We start from the raw sequence: 20502 nt of genomic DNA, 5'->3' as shown, positions 1-20502 counted from the left end.
ACCTGTCCCAAACATTATAATGACCCTGTCCCCTAGTATTAAGATGGGATCTGTTTTGTTTTGTATAGGTGTCTAACAGTGTCACAACCCACCATACTTCTGCCGGTATTTTTTGATTCTTTCATAGGATGTGGGCTTCGCTGGCTAGGCCAACATTTATTGCCCATCCCTAATTGCCCTTGAGAAGGTGGTGGTGAGCTGCCTTCTTGAACCGCTGCAGTCCATGTGGTGTAGGTACACCCATAGTGCTGTTAGGGAGGGAGTTCCAGGATTTTGACCCAGTGACAGTGAAGGAACGGCAATATATTTCCAAGTCAGGATGGTGAGTGGCTTGGAGGGGAACCTGGGGGTGGTGGTGTTCCCATGTGTCTGCCGCCCTTGTCCTTCTAGGTGGTAGTGACGGGTTTGGAAGGTGCTGTCAAAGGAGCCTTGGTGAGTTGCCTGATGAGGTGAAGATAGGAACAAGGATTTCCAGAACATTGTATTTGACAACTGTCCCAAATTACTGCAGACTGTGTGTTAATGTCCCTCCTAGACAGCTAACCTGACCTTCTTCCAGCTCTCTGTGTCCTGGTATTGGTCAGCTGAGTTGCCAATTAAACTTCCTACCACCTAGATACCTGTCTGTTGACTCAGTTGATTGAAACCATTCTAACATAATCTGTGGAAAAATTCACTAGAATGCCTTAGAAAAATGGCAATTTTCTCAAACTGAGATGGTATGTGTGTTCCATGTGCTCCGTATGTTCCATTGTGGACATGTGCTTTTCCTGAGTTTAATTGATATTTCTAACACATGACCGCCCTGTGGAATTAATCCCTTCTTCTGTTCTCTGCCCAAAGGCAGGTCCGACCCACAGCACTGTGACCTCCGCCACAGGTAGAGAAAAGAGGCGGGTCCTGAATCCACCCCATCCAGAATGGGTATCGAACCCTACACTGTTAGCACCAATCTGACCCACACCAGCTGTCCAGCCAATCAGCTCCTCCCCAGGGAAGTCTGAGCTGCAGTGGCAAAATGCATTTTTCTATGTATGTTATAGTGATGATAGAGGCTCCAATTTTCTTTCCATCACATGACTGACCAAGAACCCCTCCCACCTGCCATCGGTTTATATTGGAAGGATTCACAGGTTAATATTCAACCTGCTTGGCTTTGCTATGAACTCACCTTCCTTGGGCTTCAAGTCCTGGTGTGGGATTTGAACCCAGAGCTTCTGGACTCAGGGGCAGGGACACTACCCATTGCCCCAGACAACCTCAACTGGTCTCTTGGGCAGGGGGGTGGGGTGGAAGGCATAACAGGGAGAAGTGGGGGGGGGGATTTAATTCATTTAGCAACATGTTAACCCCCAAGTCACTCCTAGCTCAAATAGTTACAAAATGAGTGACTGTTCTTCTGAAGGTAGAGTTTGCAAAAACTCCACATGTTCCACTGGAGAGTGATGATATATTTTGGGTGTGTTGTTTTCTGTGAGAATCATCCTGCATCAAATATTTACTCAAGAATGATGTTTTTTCCAATCTGTAGCTAACACTTTTTTTTTAAACACCTACCTACACTTGACTCTACAGCCTGCAGATCTCAAGGTACAGGAATGATGCTCAGCACCTGGGCTACCTCCAGCATTGAGCAGGTAGCTGAGGCTGCGCCCAGTGCCATTCGCTGGCTGCAGTTGTACATCTACAAGGATCGGGAGCTCACCAAATCCCTAGTGAGGAGAGCGGAGAAGGCCGGCTTCCGAGGAATCTTCTTAACCGTGGATACTCCGTACCTGGGGAAGCGTTTGGCAGACGTGCGGAACAAATTCAAACTGCCCCCTCACCTCAGGTGATACGTGCGTTTGGAGACAAAATCTGCTGCGTAGGTTTTTTCTCCATGAGCCAGTGGGAGTAACTATCTCACATTATCAGAGGAGAATTACAAATTACTGTGTTGGCCAATCCTTCTCTTGCTTTTTGTGTAACTTGGCTGTGGGTAACTGTTTAAAATTGAATAGTGATATCACTAAATATTGAGATAAAGCTGCTATTGGATTGCTATTCCATGTTGCTGATTTAGTTCTTACTTCTTGACCCCTTCCTCCCTTCCTAAATTTTGGGACATGATTTCCTTCATGTAGTGTCAAAATATGATGTAAAATATGCTGCTTCTAAGGAAGCATTTGACACTCCAGTTAGCAAGGCATTAATGCTTTTGGGATCAACGGTTACATCTTACCTTGGGAAGTGGAGCATCCATCAGCAATAAGTGGGTCAACATAAGATCATCTTTCTTCTTCATGGTTGCTCCGTGTGGGAACAGAGCATCTTTTGTGCAGTTTGTAGTGTATTGAAAATTGCATTGTGCATTTTGTCCACTTGAGGCTACCATACACATATGTACCAGCAGAGGGTGTCTGCTAGGAAGAGAAAAATAACAAAGAAGGATCCATGTTTAACAGTGTGTGCGGTTCTAATTCTAAATGTCTCTGGCTGAATATATAACTTCCTGTCCCAAGAATTTCACACAGCCTATCCTGCAGGACCTCCCGCCAATGACCTTTATCTTCTTCAGAGCCATTGTTGATGAGTGGGATTCCCATTGGGAAACCCAAGATGGCAGTAATGACATCGCGGCAAAAAAAAAAGATGCCAATTGGCACGAAGATTCATGAGAATTGAAGTAACAAAGGGAAACAAAATAAGAAAAATCATTCAAAAATGCCAAAATGATCCACTTAGAATTTATAATGTTCTTTGCTCTTCATGAATTTGTTTTTTAAACTGTCATCGAGCAACTCCGGAAAATCTTTATGTTGGGCATCCTGCAAAGTGGATGTGTAGAAAATGATGTGTAGGCCTAACTCTGTGCCTCTGTCCCCACCCCCACCCATCCCCAAATTAACATCAAGGCATATTGAAGGTAGATCTTTGTGATGCTGCCTCTCTTGTTTATTGAAAAATACATTGGGTCCTGAACCAACTCAAATCCGATGACGCGGGATTTTGCACACAGTTCCCTGCACTCGGCCACAATGACACAATCCCAGAACCAGAATCTTGCCTTGTGGCCTTGCCAATACTTTGTCGATATCTTGCCCGTCCATCTGCATGTCCATCCGTGTGGAAGAGGGTGGCTGAATTTCACGCTCCGAGATCAGGACCGCTGTGGCCGTCCACCCCATGCCTGTCTGAAATCGGACGTGGTGACGTCGGGCCATGAACCTGACATCCGGATGCCGATTCCCCATAATATGGAAGTCAGCGGCCCACCTGCTATTCTTGCAAAAATAATCAAAGGGTAACTGAGCTTGGTGGCAAGTCCAATTGACCCGAGCAATACACCATAATGCAATGGATGCATGGGAAGAACGTTTGGCGGGAGTATTGGTTTTCAGCAGGAAGTGCTGCGAGCAGGACTGTGGTTGACTTTACAGGAACAGGTCAGGCAGGCTTTGGTATTGCGGTCATATTTACTTTTATTTTTATTTAAAACTCCATTCCTCCATTTCCTGAGGGGGGAAACGCTGCCCCCATCAGAAGCAGACTTAGAAGTGGCAGCAGCCGCCCCTCTGGTGTCACGAGGTCCATCTGTCTCTTCCTGCTTCCCTAAGAGGAACCAGGACCTGGATGTGACTTCAAGCTCCTCACCCCCCTCTCGCCCTGGCGCTGGGCCCCTGAGCTTAGAGACAGGACGATGGAGTACGGGTCCATACCCATCAGTGAGCTACCTGGGTCTGGCCCTCCATGACAGCCACTAGTCTCTCAATGGTGGAAGCTGCGCATTCTGTCGAGTGGCTGGTTGCAGAGCTCATGGCCTGCATGGACTCTTCCATTGTCCGTGCCAGTGCACGCAACCCCTCTGGAACCTCTGCCACATCTCCATACCTTGCAAGGTACGTCCAGCATCTGCTGCCTGACGGGCAACCCCAGAGACTCGCCATCAGCCTGGGGCTCAGTATCCAGGTTGCCTCCAACACTCCTCCAAGTGCCAGGAGCCTGCTCCATCTCAGTGCCCGACAGCTAGCTTTGCCGCTGTGATGTGCCCGCACCAGTGTATGGATCCCTTAGAAGTGACTCCTGCACATGCGTCGAGGTGCGTGTATCTGCGTTGGTGCTGGTGGGGATCAAGGGTGTGACTCTGCACCCTCTGAGGCTCCTGGGGGGCTAGTGAGAGTCCCTCAGAGCTTCTGCAGCTGACATTTGTCCTGTGGTCACTGTGGCTGGGTCAAAATCCTGGAACTCCCTCTCTATCAGCACTGTGGGTGTACCTACACCACAGGGACTGCAGCAGTTTAAGAAGGCAGCTCGCCACCAGCTTCTCAAGGGCAATTAGGGATGGGCAACAAATGCTGGTCTAGCCAGCGACGCCCACATCCCATGAATGAATAAGGGAAAAATAGGATTAAAGTCGAAAAATAATCCAGGAAGGTTTCCTGGCAGTAAGGTTTGCGAGAATGGGATGCAATGTCTCAGAAGGCTGAATCAATTGAGATGTTTTCAATGGCGATACGTGAGGCTGTAAGGGTTTGGGGGGAAATGGCAGGGAATTGGGATAGCAAGATGTGTCATTTTAAGTAAGAAAATGGTAACGCAGGGCTGTACTCCTATTGATCTCTGTCTCTAGAAATCTGTTTGTAATATTATCAATAGAAGGAGCCAAATTTCCTGGTGTGAACTGTTTGTTTTCAGGATGGCAAACTTTGAGACACTCGATCTGGCATTTTCCAAAAAGGACTATGGAGATGATAGCGGATTGGCCGTATACACAGCAGATGCTATTGACTCCTCTGTAAAATGGGAGGATATTGACTGGCTGAGACAGCTGACCAAGCTGCCCATTGTTCTCAAAGGCATCTTGAGGGGTAAGTAGCTTGTCCAAAGTCACTCTTTACTTCAGGTGCTGCACGCAGCAAGTTCCACTCGAGAGTCCAATTAGCTTTGCTCCCGGCCAAAGGAGACACTTGATGAGCTGGAACGCCTTTTGTGGTGTTTTACTCACCTCCACAAACAATCACTGGTTTGCACGATGCGCAACAATAAAAATCATTTACTCTCCCTGGCCCCCAGCTGCTGAGTCTAATGACAAGTCTTCCTTGTTAGTACACGGCCCATTGTTTGTGGGTGAGCGAGAGCAACAGTGAACAAAGGATCATGGGCAGGATTTGGGGCGGGGACCCTGATGCTGGGGTCAAATGGAGGTCAGGACCCTGACTGTGTGGGAAACAGCCCCCTAATTTCCCCAGATTGGCCGATTCATACGAGCATACAAACATATGAACATACGATGAACATATGAAATAGGAGCAGGAGTAGGCCATTCGGCCCATTGAGCCTGCACCGCCAGTCAATAAGATCATGGCTGATATGTTTGTATTACTAATTCCACATTCCTATCTACCCTGATAATCTTTGATTCGCTTGCCTAACAGGAATCTACCTACCTGCGTCTTAAGGATATTCAATGGCCCCACCTCCACCGCCTTCTGAGGCAGAGAGATCCAAAGTCGCACAACCCTCTGAGAGAAGAAAATTCTCCTCAATTCTGTCCTAAAAGGACGCCCCCTAATCTTAAAAATTCATGGCCAGAGGGCAGGCTCACTGTCCAATTAAGGACAAACGGGGCAGGCTCTCCAGCCAGAGGGACAACAGGAGGCCCTCGATCCAGCTTTTAAGGAGATGAAACCTGCGATTCAGGCGAGAGAGAGAGAGGGAGGGAGAGCATCTCCATTTTGAGGTGCCGTCTGTGCAACTTTTAAATTAAAAAATAACTTCAGCAGTTGGGCCTGTGGAGGGAGAAGCCCTTCTTCACAGGGCCAGCCTGTGGCTGCGGGGTGTCCAGGCAGATGGGGAGGGCCTCAAAGCCTGTCTGGAATGCTGGCCTCCTGGTCTGCTGTGCTGGGAGGCCTCCTCCAGACAGCCAGCCTAGTCCCCGTTGCCATGGGGGCCCTCAGCTGACTAGAAAACTCCAGTCGGCCTCTGTAAATGGCCAACTAAGGCCAGTTAGCTTAATTGGCTATCTGCTGCTTGAGGGCAGGTAACCCTTCCGGCCCCCATCTTGACAGTGTAGGAAACAGTTTATACATTGAAGGACAAACTATCCTGGAATGAGAAGGGAAGCATGATATTGATGCAAAAAGCACGTGTTGTGGAGAAAGCCTCATAATCCATCTTAGTTTGGAATTTTATTATTCTTTAACAAATTCAGCAATCAATCATGTTCATTTGACATGGTGAAGTAATTAAATTAAATACACATTATTACTGTAATCATATTAATAACTTAAAACGATACAAAAACATTTCAGTGGAAGGGTTTCTTAATTAAGATAAATGGAGGTATCACAGTACAAGGTAACCTGACTGACACTCTGGATATGAAACCATACCACCTATCGTCAAGAGGACCTATTTCAGAGCCTGGAGAAGAAAACTAGTATAAGCAAGGGACCGCGAAAGTGTAAAGATGAAGGCTCTCTCGCAGTTTTTGACGTGTTTGGAGAAACTTACACTCCCGCAGTTTATTCAGTCACTCCTGAATGTTTGTACAGATGCTGTTGTTTTATTTTCACTAGAAGCTATTTTAGCCAATGTTACTAACTGCCAGGTCTTTGTAATTTTAGCTGATGATGCCAGAGAGGCGGTTAAGCATGGAATTGTTGGGATACTTGTATCAAATCATGGAGCGAGGCAATTGGATTGTGTACCAGCAACTGTGAGTTAACCCCCCAACCTACATCCAATATATTACAGCCGTTCAGACGTGTAATAAAGGGGCTCTGGGTTTTGTTGTGGCTAACATTTGATGCTGGGCCCTTTAGGATTGTGGGCATTAACACAATGCAGCCGATAATGCCCACAGCTAGCACAATGTATTACCAGATGCCAAACCTGAGGTCTACAATGCATCTGAGATGTCTACAGTACATCAATACAGGGTGGGGGGGGGCACTGTAAATGAACCTGGGAGGCTGTGCACGAGATATGTGCAAGACTCAAGCCCCACCTTCAGTGACAATAGGATAGCTACTCCATAATATAGCTGAACCACCATATGTTCCAGCCACACATGTTTTTATTTGTTCACGGGATGTGGACGTCAATGGCAGAGCCAGCATTTGTTGCTCATCGCTAGTTGCCCTTGAGAAGGTGGTGGTGAGCCGCCTTCTTGAGCCGCTGCAGTCCCTGTGGTGTAGGTACACCCACAGTGCTGTTAGGGAGGGAGTTCCAGGATTTTGACCCAGTGACAGTGAAGCAATGATGATATAGTTCCAAGTCAGGATGGTGGGTGACTTGAGGGAAATTTGTAGCTGGTGGGTGTTCCCTTATGCATGTTGCCTTTGTCCTTCTAGGTGGTAGAAATCAAAGGTTTTGAAGGTACTGTTGAGGGAGCCTTGGTGTGATGCTACACTCCATCTTGTAGGATCTGGCACGCATTGCTTCCAGTATGTGCTAATGATGGAGGGAGTGAATGTTTAAGTTGTTGGATGGGGTGCCTGTCTAGTAGGCTGCTGTGTTCTGTGTGGTGTTGAGCCTCTTCAGGAGCTGCATTCACTCACACCCGTGGTGAATATTCCACCAGACTTCTGACCTGTGCCTTAAAGACGGTGGACAGGCTTTGGGGAGTCAGGAGGTAAGTTACTCACCAGAGACCTGCTCCTGCAGCCTCAGTATTTATATGGCTGATCCCGTTCCACTTATGGTCAATGGTAACCCCCAGGATGTTGATAGTGAGGGAATTGACACAAAGGGAGTTTCTGCATTAAATTTCCTGCCCTAGTGGCTCCAGTACTCTCTCTCCTCTCCCCACCCCAATATCTTATCCTCCTTAGAGCAGAGGAAGTTAAGAGGAGTGGGAAATGCTGCAGTTAGTTTGTGTATATAAACTCCCACAAACAGCAATGTAATAATGACCAGATAAATCTGTGTTTTTTTAGTGATGTTGTTTGAGGAATAAATATTGGCCAGGAATCCAGGAATAGCTCTTTTACACTTCTTTGAAATAATGCTGTGGGATATTTTATATCCATCTGAGAGCAGATTCGTCTATCGTCTTATCCAAAAGATCACACATCTGACAGTGCAGCACCCTCCTGGTAGTGCATTGGAGTATCAGCCTCGAATTATGTGTTCAAATCTCTGGACTGGGATCTGAATCCATGACCTGCTGATTCAGAGGCAAGACAGTGTTGTGTTATTATAACAATATAATATATATATATACATTTTTAAATTTGTTCATGGGATGTGGGCATCGCTGGCTAGGCCAGTATTCATTGCCCCATCCCTAATTGCCCTTGTTCAGAGGGTATTTAAGAGTCAACCGCATTTGCTGTGGATCTGGAGTCACCTGTAGGCCAGACCAGGTAAGGACGGCAGATTTCCTTCCCTAAAGGACATTAGTGAGCCAGATGGATTTTTACAACAATTAGCGATGGTTTCATGGTCATCATCAGACTTTGAATTCCAGATTCTTTATTATTGAATTCAAATTTCACCATCTGTCATGGAGGGATTTAAACCCAGGTCCCCAAAGCATCACCCTGGGGTCTCTGAAATACTAGTCAGTGACAATACCACTATGCCACCACCAATATATCGCATAGTTACTGTGCAAGAGACAAGGCACCAATCACTCATAAGGGATTGGGTAAACACGTTGTCCATTCATTTATTGAGACTAGGAAGATGAGAACAGATATACATCAGTGTAAAGCCTGAAGACATCAGAGCTGTGTGCGTGTGGCTCTGCTCAAAGCAAAAGTGAAACTAAGACTGGGTCACATGACACATTTCTCTTCTAACGATGTCATGCTGATGTCCCTTAAAAGGCATATTACAACTGAGAGTGCCACGGCTAACGCAGTTTACTATAATAAGCTCAAAATTTACAGCTCAAGAATTTAAATAAACACCCTGTGTCATGCTTGTCTCCATCTCCGCTCAGATTGACGCCCTTGCTGAGATCACTGAAGCTGTAGAAGGGAAGGTTGAAGTCTTCTTGGATGGTGGAGTGCGGAAGGGCACCGATGTGCTGAAAGCTCTTGCTTTGGGTGCCAAGGCTGTGTTTTTAGGAAGACCAATTCTCTGGGGGTTGGCATACCAGGTAAAGACGGGGTGGTTCAAACCCAGGACATCCCTGGCTGGACTGCTGTATAGTTGGAAAGCTTTCACCCCACTATTATCACTGAGCCCCCTGTCCTAAATCCTGGGAGGCTGGGGGCTCGGTAGGGGGCTTGTGTCATTTTCAGTGCTCCCTGGGCATCTTGTCATATGAGGAACCTGGAAATCTGCAGTGGCACTGAACCATCCAGTGGCTGAGAAAGAGCGGCTCAGCCTGGTCTAACTGGATAAAGGATAAACTCCTGCAGCTGAAACAATTCTTTCTTTATTTGCTGATTATTGGAGCTAGATTTCCCTGTGTGCTCCTGTTGGGATATTTAATAATTTCGTTCATATAACATCTTTCACATCCTCAATTTTTTTAAGTGTTGTGACTGTTGTAATGTAGGAAATGCTGCCAACTTTGCACACAGCAAGATCCCACAAATGGCCAGATAATCAGATTTTGTGATATTTATTGTAAGATAGGCATTCAAAATAGTACCAAGGAACCTTTTATGTCCACCTGAGATGGGAGACGGCTCCTTAGTTTAACATCTCACCTGAAAGACAGCGCCTCCAACAGTGCAACACTCCCTCAGTTGGAGTACCAGTCTTGATTTTTGCTCTTGGATCTCCAAGAAGCTACAGCCTTCTGACTGAGAAGTGAGAGTGCTACCAACTGAATCACGGCTCTGACACAAAAGCAGAAAAAATTTTGGGGCCTGCATGAATGACCATTAAATGATGTCAACGTTTTTGAATCACACTTTTTCTTGAGACAATAGGGAGAAGAAGGAGTTTGTGATGTGCTGCAGATGTTAAAGGAAGAATTCAAGCTAGCATTGGCTCTTGCAGGTTAGTGGCTTCCGAATAGTTATCTTGGCATTAAGAATACTTACATAACACTGTGAATCATATTCTGCTAAAGAGTGAAAATGTCTACAATGTTATTGGTCCAACTATCCGTCAACCAGCTCTGTCTGTTCTTCAGTTTCCTTCCTCTCGTTTGTTATTAGTTTGATTTTTCCCTGTTTCAGTTATCTCTTTTCCTCCCCCACTGTCATTCTATTATCGAACAACTTAACAAGGACTGGGTCTATTTACTGGTTGCTTCCCATTTCCAGCTCTCGGTTCAACTCCACCTAGAATCTGCCAGATGTGACTCACCTTGTTTCTTTCTTTTTATTTTGAAATTGTGAAAATTCCCCATGTCCAGGTAAGGGTTTTGGGCCTGCTTCAAGTCATCATGGTGACGCAGAGCACTGTGTCTGTTGGCAAGAGGCACGGTCTTGCTGACTCTGGAGTTCTGTAACAAGAAATGGGTGCACGTTGAGTAAGTGCTCCGAATTAGTAGTGACCTCCCTGCTACACAGGCAATGCACGGCGTATTTCATAATCCTGCACACGTGCTGAGTGAAACGTCCACAGCTAAGCTGTGCGGTTACCGTTGAGAAAGCATTGTCATCTTTTTCAAAATGCACGTCACTGACACAATGTTGGACCGTGGGTCACAGGCACAGGAGTGGGCCATTCAGCATTTTGAGCCTGTCCTGCCACTTCAGTTAGATCCCGATTTACCTGTATCTTAACTCCGTGTACCAGCCTTGGTTTCAAAACCCTTAATAAACTCACCTAACAAAAATCTATCAATATCAATGTTGATAATGAGCAGGTATTATGCAGCCAGTTGCTGCGAAAGGACTTGCTATGTGAAGCCTCTTTAAAATTCCAGTATGTGTGTCCTTCTGCAATGCTGCCAGGGACGTCACTCTGAGGAACTTCTGCAGCATATCCTAGGGCTGAGCTGATTGGCCTCCAACGCCCACAACCATCTTCCTTTGTACTAAGTATGACTCAAACCAGTGGAGAGCTTCCACCTCCCAATTCCCATTGACTCCAGTTTTGCTACGCCTCCTTGTCAAATGCTGCCTTGATGTCAAGGGCCGTCGCCCTCACCTCCCCTCTTGAGTCAGCTCTTTTGTCCATGTTTGAACCAAGATTGCAATGAGTTCAGGAGCTGGGTGGCCCTGGCGGAACCCAAACTGAGCATCAGTGAGCAGGTTATTGCTGTGTAAGTGGCATTTGATAGCGCTGTTGAGGACCCCTTCCATCACGTTGCTGATGATTAAGAGGAGGCTGAATGGATGGTAATTGGCCAGATTGGATTTGTCCTGCTTTTTGTGGACTGGACATACCTGGGCAATTTTTCACATTGTTGAGTAGATGCGGCTAGTTCTGGGGCACAAGTCTTCAGTACTATTGCCGGAATGTTGTCAGGGCCTATAGCCTTTGCAGTATCCAGCACCTTCAGCTGCTTCTTTTTATCTTGTGGAGTGAGTTGAATTGGCTGAAGGAGGAGGCCAAGATGGATCATCCATTTGGCACTTCTGACTGAAGATTGCTGAAAGTGCTTCAACCTTATCTTTTGCACTGATGTGCTGGGCTCCCCCATCTTTGAGGATGGGGATATTTGTGGAGCCTCCTCCTCTAGTTAGTTGTTTAATTGTCCACCACCATTCACCACTGGATGTGGCAGGACTGCAGAGCTTAGATCTGATCCGTTGGTTGTGAGATTGTTTAGCAGCTCTGTCTACTGCATGCTTCTTCTGCTGTTTGGCACACAAGTAGTCCTGCGTTGTAACTTTACAAGGTTGCACTTCAATTGTAGGCATACCTGGCGCTTTTCCTGGCCTCCTGTACCCTTTGTTCAACCAGGGTTGAACTCTTGGCTTGATGGTAATGGTAGAGTGAGGGATATGCTGGGCCATGAGGTTACAGATTGAGGTTGTATACCATTCTGCTGCTGCTGATGGCCTATAGTGCCTTATGGATGCCCAGTTTTGAGCTGCTGGATCTGTTCTGAATCTATCCCATTTAGCACAGTGGCAGTGCCACACAACATGTTGGAGGGTATGCTCAGTGTGAAAGTGGGACTGCGCGATGGTCACTCCTACTGTCATGGACACTTGAATCTATGACAGGTAGATTGGTGAGGACGAGGTCTAGTAGGTCCTTCCCTCATTATGGTTCCCTCATCAACAGCCACAAGCCCAATCTGGCAGATACGTCCATCAGGACTCGGGTGTAGCCACTTTTGGTGATGGATTTTGAAGTCCCGTCATGTATACTTAGGGCAGTTATTTGGTACAGGACACTAGAATAAATCTTTACCTTGCTACCTTTCTTGACCTGTTCTGCATTTGTAACCAGGTTCACTGGGTATTGGTGTCAGCGTTCTTCATTGTGACCCATCCATGATAACGTTTGTCACACCAGACTTTTTTAGTTGGAACATGCCTTTCACTGCCAAAGAGGACAACCCTTGTTTCTTCACTTTGTCCAACATGCCTTCCAGTGTAGCATCTGTGAGTGTGGCACACACGGGCAAGGATCCTCCATTGTGCTGGAACGTGACAACTCCAAACCTCAAATATTGGCAACAAATGACCACTTGAGTGCAAGCAAAGCTAGCTTTTAGATTGCACTGTTCCTACCTGATCTGCAAATGCTCAGGCAGTTCTAGAATTGCTTGAAAACATAACGACAGTCAACTTTTTCTGACCTGAGTTTTTTTTTTAAACCTATTTTTTCATTTTGGGCAATGTTACACATGGTTATCACAAATTTTCATCCATTCTATAAAGTGTTGCAATTCCAGTAAGGTGCTGGATAATGGGAACATGTTAAGGCACTCAAGCAAATGATTCCAATGCATGAAACAGAAATAGTAAATCAGGCTTTGTTCATTCTGCATTTCCTTCATCTTCTTTTGAAATAGTGTACTCCACAGTTGGATTGGCCTGTCATGACTATCAGAGAATTTCCTGTAATGGCTTCTCTTCTGTGCCATCAGGCCTGGAGAGTCCCACGATGATCTTTCCTTCCTCCCTTTCCTAAACCTCAGGTGGCCCAGAGTGACAATCTCTGAAGACATGATGCTCAGACCATCATCAGTTGAATTGCTACCTCAGCCCAGCCTCTCTTGACATCTCCGCTCTGGCTTTGTTGTCAGACTGCGATATCCAATCCCGGATGAGCCGCAATTTCCTTCAGAAGACCAAAGCTGTTGTCTTCAGACTGGGTCTCTGCTCCCCCTCTCCTGCCACAAACCCAGCCACCAATTCCAAACAACCTCCTGGGTCACTGAACCACATTGTCGTATTTGAGCCTGAGCTTGAATTTCTGACCCCGATATCTTCTCCATCACAGCGACTGCCCACCCACTTTCGGAACATTGCCTGTCTCTTCTCCTGCCTCGGCCCATGTAGCCGAGATGAATTTGGCCAACTCACTGTTGGTGGATTGGGTGCCACTGTTGGACCTTATAGGCATTGGTAATCCATCTTAACCATACCGCTGCACTTACCCCACCTGCGATCCCTCAACTTGGGAGGAGCTGTTGGGCTCAAGGCATGGTCATACTTATCACCTTAAACTGTACAAATAAGCAGATACCTTGTTTAATTTGTGATCTTGATTTCAGACTGAGTGAAAGAAGCCCGATAGTGAGCAAGGAAAGGAAATGATTGAGTGATGACGGAAAAGTTTGAACAGTGGTTGTAAACATCATCAAGTCGGGATCTCACTGGTGTTTCAGCTTGGATCACCACTTTGAGACAGAATTGAAGGCTGTATTATGGCTGCTGAATGTAGTCTTAACATGTTACTGTACATGTGAGCTGGCATTGTTCACCGGAGCTTGGTACCCGCAGTTAAGGTGCAGCCACAGTCTGTACCAGCGATGTCAACATCGCTGTCTGTTTTGGCTTGTTGTAGCTCCCAACATATTCTCTCTGTTATTTCATTCTAATGCAGTGACGTCAGCGCTAGTAATTATATTTGCAAGTGTCCGCTTGAGTCTCTTGTCAGTGATTAATGTGTTTCCGAGTCTTCTTGGCTTTACAGATGCCACTGTTTGTGTCAGTCATCTAGGAAATAGGTATATTTTTAAAGTACAAAACAGAATGGTTGCCATGGTTACTATGGTTACTTCCGCATGCCCTGTTGCTGTTCCTTCTAGTGCTGTTGTGTGAGGACAGAAAAAAAAAACACCCCCACCAAACCCCATGAAGAAAGGAGCAAACTATTCATGTATAAATGGGCTGTACATTTGTACTTTTTCATTCATGGGATGTGGGTGTGACTGGCAAGGCCAGCATTTGTTTCCCATCCCTAATTGCACTTGAACTGCGTGGCTTGCTAGGACATTTCAGAGGGCAGTTAAGGGTCAGCCACATTGTTATGGTTCATGATCATATGTAGGCCAGACCAGGTAAAGACAGCAGGTTTCCTTCCCCAAAGGACATTAGTGAACCCAATGGGTTTTTACAACAACTGGTAGTTTCATACGAACATATGAACATATGAATTAGGAGCAGGAGTAGGCCACTCAGTCCTCAAGCCTACTCTGCCATTCAATAAGATCATGGCTGATCAGAATGCAACCTCAACCCCACATTCCTGCCAGTCACCTTTCACCCCCTTGTTAATCAAGAATCTGTTTAGCTCTGTCTTAAAAATATTCAAAGACCCTGCTTCCGCTACCTTTTGAGGAAGAGAGTTCCAAAGGCTCACTATCCTTGAGAGAAATAAATTCTCCTCACCTCTGTCTTAAATGAGCGACCCCTTATTTTTAAACAGTGACCCCCAGATCTAGATTCTCCCACAAAATGAAACATCCTCTCCACGTCCACCCTGTCAAGACCCCTCAGGATCTTAAAGGTTTCAATGAAGTTGCCTCTTACTCTTCTAAATACCAGTGGACACAAGCCTAACCTGTCCAACCTTTCCTCATAAGACAACCCGCCCATTCCTGGTATTAGTCTTGCTGCTTCTAACGCACTTACATCTTTCTGTAAATAAGGAGACCAGAACTTTACACAATACCCCAGATGTGGTCTCATCAATTCTCTGTACAACTGAAGCATAACCTCCTTACTTTGTAATCAATTCTCTTCACAATAAATTAAAACATTCTATTAGCTTTCCTAATTACCTGCCGTACCTGTATTCATGTATTTTGTGATTCATGCACTAAGACGCCCAGAACACTCTGAATCTCAGAGCTCTGCAATCTCTCACCATTTAGATAATAAACTTTCTTTTTATTATTCCTGCCAAAATAAACAATTTCACATTTGCCCACATTTGCCAGACCTCCACTGACTTAACCTATCTACGTCACTTTGTAGCCTCCTTATGTCCTCCTCACAATTTACTTTCCTACCTATCTTGGTGTCGTTAGAAAATTTAGCTGTCATTCCTTCGGCCCCTTCAACCAAATCATTTGTATAAATTGTAAAAAGTTGTGACCCCAGCACTGATCCCTGTGTCACACCACTCATCACATCCTGCCAACCAGAGAAAGATTCATTTATGCCTACTCTGTTTCCTGTTAGCTAGCCAATCTTCTATCCATGCCAATACATTACCCCTACACCATGAGCCTTTATTTTCTGCAATAACTTTGATGTGGCATTTTATTAAATGCCTTCTGGAAATCTAAGTGTAGTACATCCACCGGTTCCCCTTTATACCCAGCACATCTGACTCCTTCAAAGAACTCCAATAAATTCGTTAAACATGATTTCCCTTTTTACAAAACCATGTTGACTCTGCCTGATTTCATTGAATTTTTCTAAGCGCCCTGCTATAACATCTATAATAGCTTCTAACAGTTTCCCTGTGGCAGATGTTAGGCTAACTGGCCTTTCGTTGCCTGCTTTCTGTCACCTTCCCTTTTTGAATACGGAGTTACGTTTGCTATTTTCCAATCTAAAGGAACCTTCCCCGAATCTAGGGAATTTTGGAAAATTAAAACCAGTGCATCAACCATCTCACTAGTTACTTCTTTTAAGACCTCAGGGTGAAAGACCTGGGGATTTGTCAGCAGCAGCCCCAACAGTTTGCTCACTACCACTTTCCCGGTGATTGTAATTTTCCCGAGTTCTTCCCTCCCTTCTATTTCCTGATTTACAGCTATCTCCAAGATGTTACTTGTCTCCTCTATAGTGAAGACTGAAGCAAAATATCTGTTTAATTCAACCACCATCTCCCTACTTTGCATTATCAATTCCCCAGATGCGTTCTCTATCGGACCATCACTCACGTTGTTAACTCTTTTCTTATTTAAATAGCTATAGAAACACTTACTATCTGTCTTTATATTAATAGCTAGCTTTCTCTCATGCTCTAATTTTTTCCTCCTTATTAATCTTTTTGTCATTCTTTGCTGTTCTTTATATTCTTTCCAATCTTCTGATCTGCCACCTGCCTTTGTGTAATTATATGCGTTTTCTTTAAGTTCGATATTGTCTTTAACTTTTTTAGTTAACCACGGATGGTGGGCCCTCCCCTTGGAATTTCTATTTCTCATTGGAATGTATCTATTCCGTGTGTTCTGAAATATCTCTTTAAATGTCTGCCACTGAACCTCTATTGACCTGTCCCTTCACCTCATTTGCCAGGTCACTTTAGTTAGGTCTGCTTTCATGCCCTCATAATTGCCCTTATTTAAGTTTAAAATATTAGTCTTGGATATACTCGTTTCTCCCTCAAAATGAATGTAAAATTCAATCACGTTTTGATCACTGCTACCTAGGGGTGCCTTCACTATGAGGTTATCAATTAATCCTATCTCATTGCACAATACCAGCTCTAGTATAGCCTGCTCTCTGGTTGGCTCCAGAATGTGCTGTTCTAAGAAATTATCCCGAAAATATTCTATGAACTCCTTATTTATGCTACCTTTGCCCATCTGATTTTTCCAGTCTGTATGTAACTTAAAATCCCCCATGATTATTGCTGTACTTTTCTGACAAGGTCCCATTATCTCTTCCATTATACTCTGTCCTACTGTGTGGTTACAATTAGGGGGCCTGTACACCTCTCCCACAAGTAACTTCTTACCTTTATCATTTCTCAGCTCAACCCAAAATACTTCTAACTCCTGGTTTCCTGAACTTAGGTCATCCCTCTAATGTGCTAATACCATATTATTAACACGTCTAGCATATTATTTTAGATTTATTAATTAACTGAAGTTGAATTCTCCCAGATGTTCAGGTGGGGTTTAAACTCACTGGTGCATTCGAAGCATTAATCCTGGCCTCTGGAATACTAGTCCAGTGACACCCCCACTTTCATTCGCAAGGGGCCTTGAAATCTTGATCAGGGCCCAGGGGGAATCCAGGAAGATCACTGGACTGGGGCATGGGGAATGGAATTCCCCACCGCCCATTTCACAGAGAGCCATTTTGCTGTTGGAGAGTGGATCGTCCTCCCCACCCTTCACATCACTAGGGTTACGAATATCCTGAATTAGTTTGTGTAGTATAAAGCTCTGTCACATAGGGGTTAATATAGTATTGGGTACAGTACTGCCCACAAAGTGATATAAGAGAACGCATGACTTGTACCTAGGAGTCAATCTAGGGTTGGACAGAGTTGTGAGTACAAGCAAGCATGGAGACAGTTCCTAGCTTGAATTGTTTATTGCATATATGTACATAGTCCTTGTAGTTAATAAATACACACTGTTAACCTACTATGAAGACTTCATTAAGACCTACCTAATGGTATCCAACACCCTACAACAGTTTGTACCCTCAATTTTTCTTGATATAATCCACTAGGTGCATTAAAGAGTTAATCACACATGCTTGGACCTTATTTAAGTGAAGGACAATAGATACCTGACCTGTTTTTCTTCCCCCTCCTCTGAAGTACACTCCAGCTGATCCGACCCCAGCCAGGAAAGAAAGAACGACTTGCCTAAGGACATCCCAACGTGCTTTACAACCAAATAAGTTACTTTTCAATTAGTAGTTCCTGTTGTAATGTAGGAAATGCAGCAGCCAGTTTGCACACAGCAAACCTCCACAAACAGCAGTGAGATAATGTTCATGTTTTATCCTCCGTGCTGTTAGTTGAGGGACCAATCTTGGCCAGGACATGATGGGGGCAGGCTCCCTGCTCCATATGACAGGGAGGAACTGGTGGAAGGTATAAAAACCTGCTACTGCAGGCCTCATAAGGAAAGTCTAGGCCCCTCCTTTCTTGGGCTCTCCCCACACTTCCCACAGAGATCAGGCTGAGCAACCCCCACCCTCCTTGATTCCAAGTCACCTGCTCTTCATCTGCCTGAAGCCAGTCAGCTGTCTCTTTCTGCCTCTTTGTGCCTGGTAGGCACCAGACCGGCGGGGAATGCCAATGAGGCCTGGCTGTTACTATTGACCAGACCACACATGGGCAGTTTGCACGCCCCACCAAGAGTTAAAATTGCTCCTCTGGGGTCATAAATTTGTGCCCATGTTTCCTCTGCTTTGCATGGCTAAGAAGATAGTGCTTACAAACCAAAGTAATGGGCCCAACGCTAAATATTCTTGGCCATTACTGGATAGGCCAGCATTCATTGCCCATCCCTAATTGCCCTTCAGAAGGTGGTGGTGAGCTGCCTTCTTGAATACAATTTAGTGGCTTGGTAAGCCATTTCAGGGGACAGCAAAGGGTCAAGCACATTGTTGTGGGTCTGACGGTCAGAGCTGGTAAAGACAACACATTTTCCTCACGGAAGGACATTCACAGACTCGATGAGATTTTACAACAATCTGATAGATTTATAGTCACTATTACTGACACCAACTTTCCTCACTTCATGATGGAATTTAAATTCCCCGTTTATCATGGTGGGATTTATGCTGGAATTTTACCGGGAGTTGGTGACCCTGCCCCCCTCCACAAAGCTGATACCCGGCACTGAGCTTCACCTCTGCTTGACTGGGTGGCACGGCACCGATTTAACAGCCCTCAGGCCATTAACTGGCTCGAGGCGAGAGATTCACCCCCATTGGGGAGGGAGCCCCGCCTCTAAGAGCTGCTGCCCAATCAAATGGCTGGCAGCCCTCCAGCTCCAACAGCGTCGCTTTTTAAAAAAAAATCGTTCACGGGATGTGGGCATGATTGCTTAGGCCAGCATTTATTGCCCATCCCTAATTGCCCTTGTTCCGAGGGCATTTAAGAGTCAACCACATTGCTGTGGATCACATGTAGGCCAGACCGGGTAAGGACGGCAGATTTCCTTCCCTAAAGGGCATTAGTGAACCAGGTGGGTTTTGACGAAAATCGGCAACGGGTTTTGTGGCTGTCTTTAGACTTTCAATTCCAAATTGTTATTGAATTCAAATGTCACCATCTGCCATGGTGGGATTCAAACCCGGGTCCCCAGAGCGTCACCCTGGGTCTCAGGAATGGTCCAGTGGCAGTATCACAATGCCACCACCTCCGCAGTGGCAGCCCCCGAAGAAGAGATGCCAGAGACACGGACTTCAAGATTAGCCTGGGGTTCCCCTGGGGCCTGCCAGCCTGGCTCTGGGGAGGGGGTTGGGGGCCCAGGTTCACCAGGGAAGGACGGGAGGCACTCCTCTCACCAACCCGGCAATGAAGCTACTTGGCCCTGGCCCCCTCCACGAGCAGGTCAAATCCCAGCGGCAGCCGGAGGAGGTCCCTAAGCAGCCATTTGTTGGCCATTGAAGGGCTTCAGTCAACCCACTGGGGTGATACAGTACACACCTCTCGTGTTGCTCAGATGAATCACTGTGAAGACAAACACATTAAACTCGTTGCGCTCCCCTCGTTTCACAGCCGTGGATCTAAAGGTAAAATATCATTGTTTCAGGGTGTCGCAGTGTGGACGAAGTTAGCAAGTCTCTTGTGAAAAGGAGTCCCTGGACAAAGTCCCGCATCTGAGGGCACTCATTGTTAAGAGGATATGACAGAGTCAGCAATAGGTGCTGCATTCTGCTCAAACCACGTTCGAGAAGTCTCCAAGACAAAACTGGATTCAGGACAGTAAATTAGCTTTGTCTGAAACTATTGTATTCATGAAAACAACAAACCACTTGTTAGTCCCTCAATGATATTATATCAATTTACTGCTAAAAAATATGGTATATTTCCCTTAATAAACCTTAGCACATAATGTTGATTAAATTTAGGCACCAGGGCAGTTGGATATTAATCTTTGGTAATTAGTCATTTCGATCATCGTGAGAGTTACTGCAATCATATATTTTAATGTTTCTATAATAAAAAATTTCATTCATTCATTCACTCACAGAATGTGGGTGTCGCTGGCTAGGCCACCATTTCCTGCCAATCTCTTATTGCCCTTGAGATGGTGGTGGTGAGCCGCCTTCTTGAACCGCTGCAGTCCCATGTGGTGTAGGTACACCCACAGTGCTGTTAGGGAGGGAGTTCCAGGATTTGGAACCAATGATGATGAAGGAACACCCAATTTACACTTACATCCCAAGTTAGGATGGTGTGTGGCTTGGAAGGGATACTGGGGGCAGTGGTGTTCCCAGGCATTTGCTGCCCTATCAGGGGAGAGCGGGTGATTGTTACATTTCATAATGT

The 20502-nt window shown here is 45.6% G+C and overlaps 1 protein-coding gene across 3 annotated transcripts in view; it reads left to right on the top strand.

The window, feature by feature from the left end:
- Nucleotides 1–20196, top strand: part of hao1 (hydroxyacid oxidase (glycolate oxidase) 1) — a 56918-nt gene extending 36722 nt beyond the window's left edge. The window contains exons 3-8 of one of the 3 annotated variants that reach the window (XM_078556431.1): nt 1576–1831; nt 4675–4847; nt 6606–6697; nt 8930–9088; nt 9873–9942; nt 19763–20196. In XM_078556431.1, the coding sequence (XP_078412557.1) occupies nt 1576–1831; nt 4675–4847; nt 6606–6697; nt 8930–9088; nt 9873–9942; nt 19763–19833 (821 nt within the window). In that variant the 3' untranslated portion in view covers nt 19834–20196. The other 2 variants (XM_078556432.1, XM_078556433.1) reach the window with 2 other exon arrangements.
- The last annotated feature ends 306 nt before the right edge of the window (nt 20197–20502 follow it).

Source organism: Cetorhinus maximus, chromosome 14, assembly GCF_964194155.1.
Source record: "Cetorhinus maximus chromosome 14, sCetMax3.hap1.1, whole genome shotgun sequence".
Lineage (NCBI taxonomy): Eukaryota > Metazoa > Chordata > Chondrichthyes > Lamniformes > Cetorhinidae > Cetorhinus > Cetorhinus maximus.
This window is presented reverse-complemented; position numbering and strand designations above follow the sequence as displayed.